At 41.0% G+C, this 14,434-nt stretch overlaps 1 protein-coding gene across 9 annotated transcripts in view; it reads right to left on the bottom strand.

Moving 5' to 3' along the window:
- The window catches only part of TACC2 (transforming acidic coiled-coil containing protein 2), a 125,838-nt gene that overhangs the window by 7,195 nt on the left and 104,209 nt on the right, over positions 1 to 14,434 (bottom strand). For 4 of the 9 annotated variants that reach the window (XM_021529311.3, XM_021529303.3, XM_077784729.1 and 1 more), the window contains 8 exons: positions 13,798 to 13,859; positions 12,857 to 12,972; positions 11,936 to 12,107; positions 11,673 to 11,813; positions 10,684 to 10,764; positions 5,051 to 5,194; positions 4,576 to 4,652; positions 609 to 652 (listed from right to left, as the gene is read on the bottom strand). In XM_021529311.3, the coding sequence (XP_021384986.2) occupies positions 609 to 652; positions 4,576 to 4,652; positions 5,051 to 5,194; positions 10,684 to 10,764; positions 11,673 to 11,813; positions 11,936 to 12,107; positions 12,857 to 12,972; positions 13,798 to 13,859 (837 nt within the window). The remainder of the gene's footprint in view (positions 1 to 608; positions 653 to 4,575; positions 4,653 to 5,050; positions 5,195 to 10,683; positions 10,765 to 11,672; positions 11,814 to 11,935; positions 12,108 to 12,856; positions 12,973 to 13,797; positions 13,860 to 14,434) is intronic. The other 5 variants (XM_031505294.2, XM_031505295.2, XM_077784730.1 and 2 more) reach the window with 3 other exon arrangements.

Raw genomic sequence — 14,434 nt, 5'->3', positions numbered from 1 at the left:
TCACATCCCAGGGGCTGGAACCACTCGAGTCCTGCAACCTTTGGGTTTGAAGTGCTACTGAGCATAGGGGTTTTATCTTTGGGACATGCTGTTAGCAAAGGTGTTTTCTAATTACTGAGAGGCAAAACTTGTCACAATTTGGACTTGAAAGGAGACCCCTGTGTCAGTAAGTAACTGTGGGGGTGGATTGGGCATTTGTAACCTCCCAGATGGGATTGGAGTTAATCTCAGTTTTGTTCTGATCGATGCATTTAGCACAGATAATCCCTGTTGTTGTGAAGAGCTAAGTTTGGTATCTGCCATTAAGCAGCTGCAAGCTGATGCCTAAGGGGTTTTTAGGTCACTGAAAGTCTCTCCTGGAGAAACCCATGAATTTGAACCTGTTTCCTGTGGGCCAGTTTGCTCTGAGCAGCAGGGAAAGCCCTGAGCTTTCTGTGTTACCTGAACTGCCCAGGGGCTGCTGCCTGTGAGACCAGGCCCTGACTTTTCCTTTTCTGGTGTCCTCAGATGCATTCACAATTCCCTGCAGCATCAGCAGATGCAGCCAGCATCAAAATGAAGCCCACAGACTTCAACCAGGGAGCATCTTTCACAGCAGGAACACCTACCTATCATCTGAGCAATCGTCTTCTCGTATTCCGCAACTATTTTTCTGTAAGAGGGGAAAACAAAAAAAGAAAAACTTTTGGCAAGCAACATCATTGCTCATGCTTATTTAGCAAAAAACACTAGCAGAAGCTGAACTGTGGTGCTTTTAAGAGATACAGAACCCCATCACACTTTTATATGTTCCTTATTGCCCAAATAACAAATAAAACTGACAATTTTAACACTGCACCTGATTTTTAACTCTCCATGGAAATCAATAAAGGTGAGGGGAGGAAGAAGAGAGTGCTTTGAAACAGATTCTGTTTTTTGAAACATCACATGTAATGATTATAAACATAAACACACTGGCCTAACTCAAGAATTACAAGGAGCCTGATTTTTCCATTACTTTCTCCCCTCTTCTCCAAATTTGTGCTGGTTTGTTTTTAATATAAACATCAAGTAAACTTATAATTGGTAGCAAGTAAACCTAACAGGAGTAGTGTTGGCTATCATCCAAAATGTATCTCATCTTCTAAATGAATCTTCTCATGATTAAATGATTCACTACCACTTAAAAGAACAAGATCAAAATATTCAACTATGTAGCACAAAATCCATCATGTCCCATTTCCCAAATCTGTTTTTGAAACAGAGGTGGCAAAACTCTACTTTTAAGACTGTTTTATTTCGTATACTCACGGTAGGCTTTGAATTTCCTTCTTGAAAAGAGGTTAGCCAAAATAAGCAGATTAAATGTGATTTAGAAAGATGATCCATCCCTTCCCAGAGCCAAATAAAGCTAATGAAATGAGACTAGCTTGATCTGTGCTTTGATTCATGAGCCATGCAGGACTGTCTACAAAAAACAAAATTACCCCACACTTCATCTGGTGGATATTCAAAACAGCTCACTGGAGTTGGAATACACCTCTTTTGAAACTCACTTTCACTGGCTTTTAGAGCTCTGCTGCAGTTGGTGAGGTTACAGAAAGGATGTGGGAATAAAACTCAGGAAAGGACAAATTTGCAGAGCTCCTAAGTAACAGCTACAGTAACTCCAGAACTGCCTCAAATCTGAGTCACAGACAGAGCCCAGAGCCCTGAGAAGGCCACCAGGCCCTAAGGTCAGCAGCATCTCCCCTGCCCTGGCCCTCCAGAGCACTCAGAGAACAGAGGAAGGCCACAAGGCACTGGGATTTTTCCTTTCAACCATAAGTGACACTTTGGAGAGCAGAGATAACAGCAAGGATTTTGCCTTAAAGGGAAGGGTTTGGTTTCATGTCCAAAGCAGATTACCTCAACAGCCTGCTGTAAGCAATGAGGATTTTAAAGCTTTGTCATGTCCTTGTGGCACAAGGCACCTTTGGGAAGTTTTACCATCCAAGAAGAGGAAGCCAAGGACTCGGGGTACTCAGGGTAAGGAACACAACATCACAACACTGCAGCACTTCCCAGGGAAGGATTTGCTCCAGATTCTCGTCAAAGGCCTCTTTCAGTCAAGCAGCCTAAAAAATGGTTATTACAGCTGGGGAACCAAAGGATGCTGCTACCTCATCCCTCTTTGGGAGGGCACATCTTAACCCCAGGCTGACACATTACATAGGCTTAAATTACCACTGACTGCACATTTGTAAGGCATAAAAACACCAGAATCCAGGGCTACAAAGGGTCTCAGAGGTCACCTGCTTGACTCCCCTTACAGAGTCATAACCAAACAGACCTCCAAATAACCACAATTAAGTATTTCTTGCCTGCATCTGGTTAGACTCTTGGATTATGGTTCAGTCTTGGATTATGGTTCAGCTCTTTGATAACTACTACATTATTAAACCTCTGGCTTCTGTTCTCTGGAGTGGAATTTCCTCCAACTGATCTTTTGCTGGAAATTTAGATGAATTCAGGACATTCCAGCTACACTATGCAGGACATGGGTACAGGAGCATTGCTTCTCCTTCTCTGGGAAGTGATTGCTTTTGTGCTTTCAACTCTAAATAATCCCTTCACTCCCTGCTTATCATTATGTCATATCTCATTGCTGCATCTCTAATTTACCACACATGGACTGCTTGAACATTTAAACTTTCAAGAGAAATCTTTCTTGGTGCACATATGCGTGTTTATCATTTTGTGACAATATTAGCCAGATTTTTTCCTTTCAACCACGCGTTCCAGGCATGTGCCTGTGGGAAATTTGGCTTGGTTATTGGGTTGTTTTTTTTTTCAAATCAGACTTTCTGGAGGGTGGAGACATATACACAAGCAAATTACTGTGTGGAAGATGAAGGTGTGCCAGCTGCTCTGTGTCACCCCTGGCTCTCCTTCCATGAGGGAAAATGCTGGCAGTGCCCACTGGCAGCCAGCAGACACGTGCACCCCGACACAGAACAGACCAAGCACCACACTTGAGTGTGAGCTGCACACTGACACATTCCTCACAATCCCTCATTTTGTTCCCTCCTCCTTTTGCTCCCTGGGTTTGACTGCTCGCAGCCACTCCGTTCTGCTTCTCCTCATTAAGCATTTCAGGGCTATGCCAGGGCTTTGTTCCCCGTCCCAACAGAGTACAAGGGAGGTGAGAGAACTCAGCTGGGCCCTGGGAGGTGGCAAAAAAGGAATAAAGAGGCTGCCCTTGCCTTTTGCAGATGCTTCTCTTAAGATGCTTTGGCTCAGAGCCCTGTGCTGCTGCTATTCCAATCTGCCATGTGCAATTCCTGGCACCCATGCAAGCGTTTGTGGCACTGCAGCTCCCTTCTACTCTCCCTCCCTAAGCACAGTTTTCCTGGATATAAGCAATTGCTTATGTAGGTCATCACTAGAGACAGAGTTTAGCTTTAAATCACTGAAACTCTTCATTTTGGGAAGAAGCTGGTGCTAGAACAGAGAGGATTTTAAAGATAATTCAGTCTCAGAAGCGATTGTATCAATTATTACTTAAAGGAGGGATGCTAAAATAATGTGACAGTTTTCCTTTCTTTACGAGTTAAGAGGGGAAGACCATTTTTTCTGGTTTTTGAAGGTAGAAAATAATAAGCTTTAAAGACTCCACAGAGTATTTTATACACTCTGTTTTGCAATTGATGGCTTACTCAGATTCAGATCAATGAACTGGCCAAGCTCATTGCCTTTCAACTGACTGAATGGGAGGCATCAGTGCTTCTTTGAGTAACACTGCTCACATCATCCACTACAGGGATTTTGTTGTCATCCTTACAAGTGGTAGGACCTAGGCTGGAAAGGAAGGTCAAACCATGTTCCAGTGTACAGATATTTAATGTAACAGAGGCAGGGTGGCACAGAAATAGAACAGATACAACCAGAACAAACTGAAAAGCTCCAGGTCCTTCTGTCAGCTCTCAAAGGGAGCAAGAGAACAGAAGCCAAGAGAACTACTGCTTAACTAAAATCAACCTTAGTGTGTGCAGTAATTAAAAAACCATCTTAGTTCAAAGAAAAGGGTGTAGAATCTCCCTAAAAGCCAACATTGATAGTCCAGAATGGTTCCTTTACAAGAAATGCTTTTCTACTGACACTGGCTTGATTTCTATTGCTGAACAACCTTACAATGATGTCCTGGTAGCAGCCTGTACTACTGCAAATCTGCATGTTCTTCTCTACATTCCTTCCTTTTTCCAAGCAGAACTACTTATGGAGAGTGAATTTAATGTGCATTTAATGTGCACTCCACTGCCACCTCTGCAGGCAACGCATCCAGTCTGAAACAGATAACCTGCAGTAAAACCTCCCTTATCTCAGTATAAATGAATGAGATTAGCAACACAGGAGTTTGCAATGATTACCCTGAACAGTGGTGCCCACCATACAGAGAAAAGACAAAGTATCAGTTCAGGATCAGTGCAAAGCCTTAAGTTAAAAATAACAAAGCAAATTCAGCTAAGCAAAACAATTGTATGAGCCTGATACTCTGTGTACTATCCATAGGCTGAGATTCGGCTCTCTGACAGAGTGACCAATTTAATAACCCACCTCATTTCCATCACTTCCCTTCTGCTTTCTTCATATTTCTCTTTCCACTCAGACACTTCCCTTTCCTTGGCCACAATCTGAAATGGAAGACAAAGGGAAAAAACACCACTGGATTATTATACCCATTTTTTCATTGCTATTGCAAGCCACACTAATATGATACACAGCTTTGTAAAAGACATAATTTTGTTCCTATTTCAAGCAGCTTACCATTTTAATATATTTATATAGCAATGTCAGGATGCACAGTGCACAACAGGTTTAAAAACATAAAGATTTCTTTTCATATCACATCTACTTTTCACATTTGTAAAACAAGTAAAACTTGAAGTGTAGCAACTTTTGCTTTAGCGTGGCTGAGGATGGTTCCAAGAACAGAACAAGCGATCACCACATAAAGCATTTGGGAGAAAACAGGCAAGAAGGGAACAACAAGGGGCAGGTTTTTCCTTCCCCAAATTGTGGAAACAGTTACCTCTGCTCTGGCCAGGCGTAGTGCAGAGTCCAGGTCCTGCTGGGGGTAGAGCAGAGCCGTGGTGCTTTCTGCATCCGAGGTGCCGATGCGGGAGTACAGAGCACTTTTGGAGATGGAAACATCTGCTGGGATAGCAGGTTCTCTCTGTGTGTTTGTTTTTTTAAATACAAAGAAACAAACCATTAAATAGGTGTTTAGCCCATGGGTTTTCTGGGTGTGGTGCTAGGGCTAGAGTTCTGTGCGCCTCTAAATTACAACACAGACAAGGAGCTCTGAATTAAGCAATCATAAAATATGCATTTAAGATCCACAAGAAGTGCCAGGAGAGTCATATTACCTTTACAGAGAGAAAATAAAAACAGAACTTTGCCATCAATATTTTAAAGTCTTAGCTTAGAAAATGTACTGCTTTTCACTACAACATCCACAAAGAAATGCACATCAGCAGGAGGAATCAGATTTGAAAGCAGAAAACTTGTTAAGGGGAATTCTGTTTCCATAAAAATAAATCAAGAAACCAGAAGCAAGAGGACAGCTCACTTTCTTAGGTCTGGCCTGTCAATACATGGTATCTCTCATAAAGAATGGCACATGGAAAGTGTGACTATGCAGGTGGCACTGCTGCCCCACTGGTGTCCAGCATGCAATTAGTCAGTTAAATGAGGCTTTTTTTGCAGCTGTCAATTTTGCTCATGTCAGCAGCCCAGATTAAATAAGGGAGAGCAGCATGTGAAATGAGGAGAGCAAAGAAGAGGAACGTGAAACTGAGATGCAGGAGATGTCTCACAAACAACCCAAGTTACAGCACATTAAAACTGAGGAGAATACAAACGATAGTCCACAGAACCCAGAATGATTTGGGATGGAAGAGACCTTAAATCCTATCCAGTGCCACCCTTCCACTGTGACACCCTACACTGCCCCAGACTGCTTTATCTGCAATAATTAAGACTAGCAAGAGTACTTCAATTATTTTTTACATAAAAGAGAAAATAATTATTTTCTTGTATTTATTGTAAAAGAGGGTTGCATGATTTTTGCTTTAGTTGTTTTGTTTGTATTTTTTAAAAAGAAAATATCAGAGTCATGGTCTAGTGACTGAAGCACAGGAATGTGAAAGGAGTAGACAATGTCTGGATCAAGGATCAGTCCTCATTAATTTCAACATCACATATTCTTGTCTCAACGCTGGTAAAGGAAATTTTACCAGATTCTATTCCATAAAACATTCACTTCCTCACAGTTCTTTTCACACTGCCCAGCATCACAGAAAGCATCCAAGCCCACTGTTAATTTTGTTGTAATCCCTTGTGAGCTCTTGTATCACACCTGACTGAAGAAGCTGTGTTAAAAATTGTACACAATGCACACAAGACCAGATGTTCTGGATATCACATCTGTAAAGAACATGAAGAAACACTAACAACACTAAAAGACTAGGCAAGAAAATTTAATTAGAACAAGAATAACCTAAACAGTACTTACAGAACACCTCACTGCATCTTCATTTACAGGAGACTCTCACTAATTTGCTTGGTATTTTTTTTTTTACACCTAGAAGTTAATTAACTCTTCTAGGATTTATGGAGCAGGCTGTACCTTCTGTTTTTGCTTTAACATGAACACCCAAAATAATGACAAATTCCAGCAGAATTAGGAGGTGCAAGCTCAAACTCAGAAGAAAACCATTCTAAGATCTGCATAGCCTGTGCTCCTAAAAGTATCTCCCAATGTAAAACAACTACACAGGAAAAAAAATACCCCTGGGATACAAGCTCAGACACGTCTGTAAATGCATAAATACCAAAAATAAAATCCCTAAAAATACTTTACTCTCTCCTTAAGGTAGGAATAACTGAGAGAGAAGAGAGCCATTAGATCATCAAAGCTGTCCTCCAAAGAAAGGCCATCCCTCAGATCGATCTGTTGAACTGCATCTGTCACATTTCAAAAGCTTCCTGCAGCTTAATTTGCTGGATTTCATAAAGAGATTGCTGGAAAATATTCATTGTGCCAAGGAGAAACACAAACGTTTTTCAAGCTCATATAAAAACTCATCGAAGTAACTGCTGGGAGGATGACAATTTTTAAAGAAAATTATTTAGAGCATTCAATATGTATTTGTAGGTATTTTTATATAGTGCACAACAGATCATTAATACGGTTATGTTTTTTCTAGCTCTCTTTACATTTGAGAAAATTGTACAAAACAATAGCAATAATGACACGCAGAACAGCTTAAAATTTCCAAAAATGACCATTAAACCTCTTGGAATTTAACCACTGATCAGAAATGCCCGTGGTAGTGGCCCAACCAGCGTTGCCCTAACTCTGAAAACACCCTGCACAAGCCACAGCTGAGCTCTCTGGCAGGAGAAACAAGTAAAAGTCATCATGGCTTTACTTTAAAAGCCAATTTTACACAGCTCTTGACTGATGCATATAACTCAGTAACTGTTACTTGCTGCCTGCAAAATATTCCTACCCTGGGAAAATAACAGCACCTGACCAACAGGATGATGGTATTACTCAAAATAACCTCATAATAATGCTTTAACACCTAATTGCTGAGAAGGTAAGCAGTTAATTGGGGTAATAATCATCACAGGGATTTGTAAGTCACTAAACCTTGCACAAAAAGATTAGTCTTCAGGGGAATTACTACAAAAATGTAGGTCACTGCAATCTTAGTGTAAATATCTGTGAGCTCAACACACTTCTATCCCCAGCACCTTTCACAGAAACCAGATATCTGACCAGAAGGGAAACAAATGCACATCTATTAACCAGCTGCAGTTACCTCATTTCCAGGAGGTCACAGAGGAAGAAAATAGAGAAATGGAATGAAAATGAAAACTAGTTTTTATCACAGCAATTAGAGGAATGTATGTTTAGCCCTGCTGGAAATGAGGCTGCCCTTTCCAAGCCCTTGGAATGCTGCCTGGAATGATGGACTCTTTAAACTGATGTGCGAGCAAACAGGTCAGTGCAGGCAAAGTGAGACCTACTTGTGCCTGCAAATACATGGAAAGGCAAGGAAAGTCCAAGCAGAAGTTTTATGCCTGGAAAGTTTTGCTAAAATCAATGGCATTGCTGTTTGAAGGAAATAATCCTCCTCCACTGCCATGAGAAGCCCACAAAGCTGTAATGCACTAATCCCATTTTTGCCCATGCCTTTCCTTTTTCAGTTTCAATTTTCCTTGGATCTCATCTCAGTATCCCACTCTCCATCACCTCAGCACCCAGAGCGCTGGACACAAATCCTCCTCAAGCTGCACCTGCTAAAAAATTACTTCACAACACCCAAATGGAGACTTTTCTGTTCAACAGAAAAGAGTTAATTCACCTCAACAATGGGAGACATTTAGAAATGCTTGGCAATGTAAAAGTAGGTGACTGGTCCTGCTGTAGTTTAAGTCTGTGACAAGAAATTTGGGACTGGCCAAATAACTCTCCTTTGCCTGAGAACAACAAACTGCACACCCTTTTCCTCACTCCTAGTGCTAGCACAAGGTGCTTATATTTATTCTTTATTTTAGGTGATCTAATTTGTCATAACAAGTGCTTCTGTCTTTACTTATCATCCTATTCTTGTTACTAATCCAGTCACCATTTAGCAAATGTTAAATGTAATTATACAGCATTCAGAAAGTAACAGAGGCCAGCCATCCAGAAGGGAATTCTGCCAGGAGCATCCAAATTTAAGTCACTGCAGTCATGTGCTGGTTTCTGTTCTACTTAATCCAGGCCACCAGTCACTGTAGGTCACAAGGGGTGTCATCATAGGCTAAATTAACACTGAAATAGCAAAGCCATGCAAGGACAAAAGTCCTTCCCAGCCTAACATGACACCCATGGTGTTGGTCTACAAGCATTGCTGTGCCTGGCCCAACATGGGGCTTTGTCATCATCAATAACTGCTGTCAGTTCTCTGTTTTGCCTGTTTTCTCTCCTCACCTCTTGCTTATCATTTTGTTACCTTTGTTACACAGACTAATGATATTTTCTCAAAAGTCACATGAAGTCAATTCCTCATTTCTAAGTTCTAAGGAGCTCAAAACTTGTTCCAAAAAACCAAAATGCTGTAATGATGCTGAACAGCATATTTAAGAAGTAACCCCCACATTCTGTAAAACTTCTGCACCTCACAATCTCCCCTGGGTAACTCACAAGTATTCACAAACACACAAAGGCATTCTCTTCCATCTAAAATAGTACAATTTGAGAGTTTCTGAACAGTTGGCTGGTTGCAAAAATGCCGACTTTAAGCAGATTTTTCTGTATAACCCATGAAGAGCATCTATGCAATATTATGTGTTTCATCTCAGGTGTTTCCTGATGCTGGAGGGCCTGAATCCTGCATGTTCCAGCAAAAGTGTTGGGAGGACAAGGAATTTGAGAGAGAATAATGAGGTAGAGAGGATCTCACATCATTCTCTTCCAACACCTGACACTCAGGGCAGCAGAGTAAGGGGACACAGTCACATATAGGAAAATTATTTTTGTTTTTCCTCCTTTGTTCTTTATGTTCATTACAGGTTTCAGCTTGGTTAGTCCTTCTAATGAAGACACCAGCATGTTTTTCTTAATTAAATAAAAAATTGTAACCACATACTTTAAAATACTCTTAAATCTGTGAGGCATGTGTTTACCTTAGTAAAGCAAAGCAGAAACAAGGTAGCTTGTGGGCTATTTAAGGTATGTGAAATAAATCAAATATGATCACTGTTTTTTCAGAGGAGTACAGTTAACCTTAAAAAAATCTTTACTTTTACGAAGTAGCTACTTAATAACTGATCTTTAAAGCACCAAGAAATTCTACCCTGAAACCAGCCCAAATGCTGTTGTGATGCAATGAACTCCAGACAATTTAGGATTGGGCAAAGATTTTCTGCTGACCTATTGATGAACAGTACAAGAGGAAGGTCACTGGAGAAGGACATGTCAGAAGCACACTCTCCTCATTTGGAATGAAATGTGTCACTGCAGCAGGACACTGCCATCCCCTCAGCATCCCATTCAGCTGATACCCTTTCCCAAAAATGCCACTAACATTTATGGAATGATTTTTTTAACTTTCCAAGCACTATGAGTTCCACGTGCAACCCTACAGCAGAGCAAAGCATCACTGTGAGGCACAACTAGCCAGCAGGACCTGAAAGTAGCAATGAAAAAAGTAAGATTTAGATCTTTATGAATAAAGACACGTTGTGCTGTGAGGCTTTTTTCCTTGGGAGCTCTGTAGCCCTTCCAACCCGGCTGCACTCCCTTCCTTCAGATGCCTGAGGGCAAGGTCGACTGATTTCCTCACTTCCAAACACTGAGGGTCAAAGGTGTCTGGCTTCAGGCTGAAAATACCAGAAGACAGAATGTCCTTATGGCCAAAGCAGGTCTGGTACTCTTCATCATCAAAGGTTTTAGGACAAATCTTGCTTCAGAGGAACGACAAACGCCACCTGGACTGCAGAATCCGTCTACTGCAGCAGGAACACTGCTGCTGCTTCTTGCCTGTTGTTAATTGGGGTGTGAGTGGGGTGAGAGCATTTGTGTGTCAGCTCTGCTGCCAGCATGCTCCTGGTGTCCCCCCAGGACAAGCAGCACTCACACACACAGGGCAGGCACAAAGCAGGTACCTTGGAGCGCAGGGAGGAGAGGGCAATCTGCCTGGCTAACTTCAGAGCTTCTATCCTCATGGCAGCAAACTCTAGCTCCTCCTGTCCAAGGGTTTGGTAGGGGGAGGGTCCCCCACAGGGAAAAAAATGGAGTAAGAACATGGTAAGAAATGTTTGGCACACTCAAAAATGGGTTGTTAAATTCTAACGTGTAACTCGGACAATTCCTGGGTGACAAACACCCCGAATTCCTCTCATGGTGAGGACAGTGATGCAAAACTCCAGGGCTTGGTTAGTTTTGACACAGCTGTACAGAAAAATAATTTTTATTGGGTGATCAGTATAAGCAATACTTCATGTAAAAGAAATGTTTTCTGAAGCTAAAGCTGTTCCATCACAGACACCTTTCATTTCCATTTTATGTGAATTTATGCCACATTCTGGTCTCAGTTCAACCTTTGCTGTTTTAAAATTTCACTGTAAATATTCCAGAAAATACATCCTGACATTTAGAACTGCTCTGCAGATCCTTTTGCTTTTCCTAGAAGAAACCATGTCAAATTCTGCATTAGAGAAATTACAAGAAAAACAAAGCCTGATTTTCATTTCAGCAGAATTAGGTCCTGAATGTCAAAAAATGAATCTATACATACAGACTTACTAAGGCCACTCAAGACAACTCTCCATACATCAAGTCCTGTGCTCAAGCTTAAAAAATTTGCTTTGAAAAGACTTCTGGAAAATACCTACATTAGAGGTACAGGACAGGTGTTGATGAAATTTAAGGTTATGTATTATATGAATTACATGAGTTAAATGAAAGTATCTTTGTTCCTCAAGTCTTTGAAAGGGGAGAGTTACTTTGGAAAGAATTAAATAATTATTTTAATTCTTTTCCACATCCTCTCCAAGCCTCCCTCCACTCCACCCCTTTGAATGAGGCAAAGCATTCCTTGGCCTGTGTATGGACAAACAGAAAGCAAAGTGACATTTATATTTCTGCTACAAACCTGAAGTTTCTGAGCAAATACTGGGGGGTTCTTTTCTGCTAGGTCAGGATCTAGATATTCAGGCTGATCACATATTGAGGCTTTCTTAGATATCCTATTGAGAAGAGCATCAGCAGAGACAAAGGAGTCTTCAGGAGATGTCTGAAGGGTAAAGAGGAGGCTGAATAAGCAACAGAGATTTTGCTCAAGTTGTTCGGCCCAAAAGCAAAATGCAAATTTTCTGGAGGAAGATGATTCCCAAACTCTCATTATACAGGACTCACGATTTCAATAGCCTCTGGAGTTGTTCCTAGAGTCATGGGCTCCAGGTCCTTCTGCTTGGCCTTGTCAGGGGACTGTAAATGTGCCTCTTGGCTGGCAGCGAGCACTCGGGAAGCTGGGTGTGGTATTTTCATGCCAGAGGACTGCTGGGCTTCAGGGTCTTCAAAACTTGACCTGGGAAAAGATTGTGTGCATGTTTTCAGGCTTCACAATTCTGCTTCTGGTAACAGCTGAGCAAGTCCACCTCATCACTTTCATGTGTATGTGTATATATATAAATATATTTATACGCACATTGCTTCAACTCAAATTTATATCACTATATCTTTTAACACTTTGCAATATCAGAACAATGCACTGGAGATAAAATAAAACCAGTCCCATCAGAAATGTCACATTTCTTTGGTATTTCTCACTTGTCTTTTTACCCCTTTCTCACTGTGACCTGCCTCTCTCCCAAAACACAACTCAGTACTAAGAAGAACAGATGTCCCTGACAAGCAAAATTATTGGAAATAAACACAACTCCCACATCTTGGTCTTATGAACAAGAGCCCTTGTTCAAAAAATGTATCCAGGGAAAGCCAAGTGAAAAACTGCAATTAACAGATTTCTAGATTAATGTGAAAATTACCTAAGTATCTGAGGAAAAAGCTTTAAGTAGGAGGCCACTGTCCACTAAAACAGTTGCCACCGTGTCTAATAGAATGTGAAGGAGAAATACATGTCCTTATTCCATCATGAAACTTATGTCTCTTTGCCCTCTGTTCTCTATCATATGTGTACACAGATGGGAATCTATTTTTAAACAAATAACTTGGCAGCACAGAGGCAGAGAGAGGAAGAAGTTCCTGTGTACTGTGTACGTGCTCTGAGGGGAACCCACTCCCCTGACAGGCTCTGCACTGCTCCCAGTGACCTACCCTGAGCACGGGGTGGTGGAGTCAGACAACCTGATGGGAGGTGATTTCACTGGGCTCTCCTGCTGTGCATCGAACATTAGGTACAAGGACTGCTTCTTCGGGGTGCTGTCATCCTGCTGGCCACAGGGAAAGAGAAACTCATTAAGCAATTCAAGCATTCTCCATTTAAAGCTAATTCAGGTCACTGAAGCCTTTAGTGAGCAAATGGGTTGACAGAAACCTAATAATAGAGGGTTGTAATGCTGATACTGAGATGGATCCTCCCAGGAAGAAACCATGAAAGAACAAAACCTAAACAGTTCACTCTTTGCAGTGGCTCTTCTCCCAGTTTGGAGTTAATCATATTTTTAGTTCTGTGAGGCGGAAAATCTATCAGGTATCCCTTGGCTGAGTGTGTTACTAAAATATCTACTGAATGTTCTCATTGCTTTAAGCACCACCTGAGTGATTTTCCTAATGTCCCCAGTGGATATCCCCTCACTGGATCCAAGCAAGCTATCAAATCTATGACTAAAAAAAAGGTGAAACAAGTGACAATGTACAGTGCTGCACTCCAGACTTCACACTAATTCTATTTCTCTCCTGATTCCCTCCAGCTCCTTCAAACTTTTACTCCCACTTTCTTAAATAGTTCAGCAGTTGGTGTAGACAGCTCTGCACTCTGCACTGCTGGAAATACTGATTGGCTTTGAATCTCCAGAAAGAACTGCTGTGATGCTAGCTTAGAAATGAAATCATAAAATGGAACAAGCTTTACAGGACACGGGACAACAAAGCATAGGCAATTTAGCCCAGTTATGCCAATTTCAAGGAACTGGTTTTGCAAATCTGCTGCAGGCATATTATAATTAATTTAAATGGTGGTGAGGCTGAGGGCATTACCAGGATAGTATATTATGACAGGGGAATGCAAATGAATGGAAATAGAGGTGAGAACTTACAGGCACAGAGGAGCCTATTTTCTCCATATATTCTATTTCATATGAGTTGCCATATTCCAATTCTGCAACAGAAACAAAAAAAGAGGTGTTAATACATGCCATGACATGATTTTTTTTCAGAAGTAAATGAGAGCTCTTCTCATTGACAAGGACCACTCCCACTCTGCTCAATACTTTCCAATGACATATTAAAAATATATTATACAGAGAGAAAGTAAAGGGTGAGTTAATATTCACTCATTTTCAACAATGAACCTGACAATTTCATTTTCAACAATGAACCAGAAAAAAATTCAGCTTTTTAATTTGCCCCAGGGACCAGAATATTAAGAAGGATTCAGAGTAATTTCAGAGTACAGACAACTTTCCCCTATCATGTTATCACAGAAAACACATTTTTTCAATAAATGGCAATGCTGATGCCAATTTCTTTTAAACAGCTTTTAACAGTTGTTGAGAAAAATGAATTCTTATTTCTTCATGTTTATCACACTCTTAATTCAGAACAACTACTGTGCTATCACTGGAGAAAAAGATATCTAAAATACCTGAATGCTCATGAGCCAGGGGTGAGGCATCAGCCCAGCTTATGGGGCTGTTCTCGCATTTTGTTTTCAGAGAAAGAGACTAAGGCAGG

This window comes from Lonchura striata, chromosome 7, assembly GCF_046129695.1.
Source record: "Lonchura striata isolate bLonStr1 chromosome 7, bLonStr1.mat, whole genome shotgun sequence".
In the NCBI taxonomy this organism is placed as follows: domain Eukaryota; kingdom Metazoa; phylum Chordata; class Aves; order Passeriformes; family Estrildidae; genus Lonchura; species Lonchura striata.
This window is presented reverse-complemented; position numbering and strand designations above follow the sequence as displayed.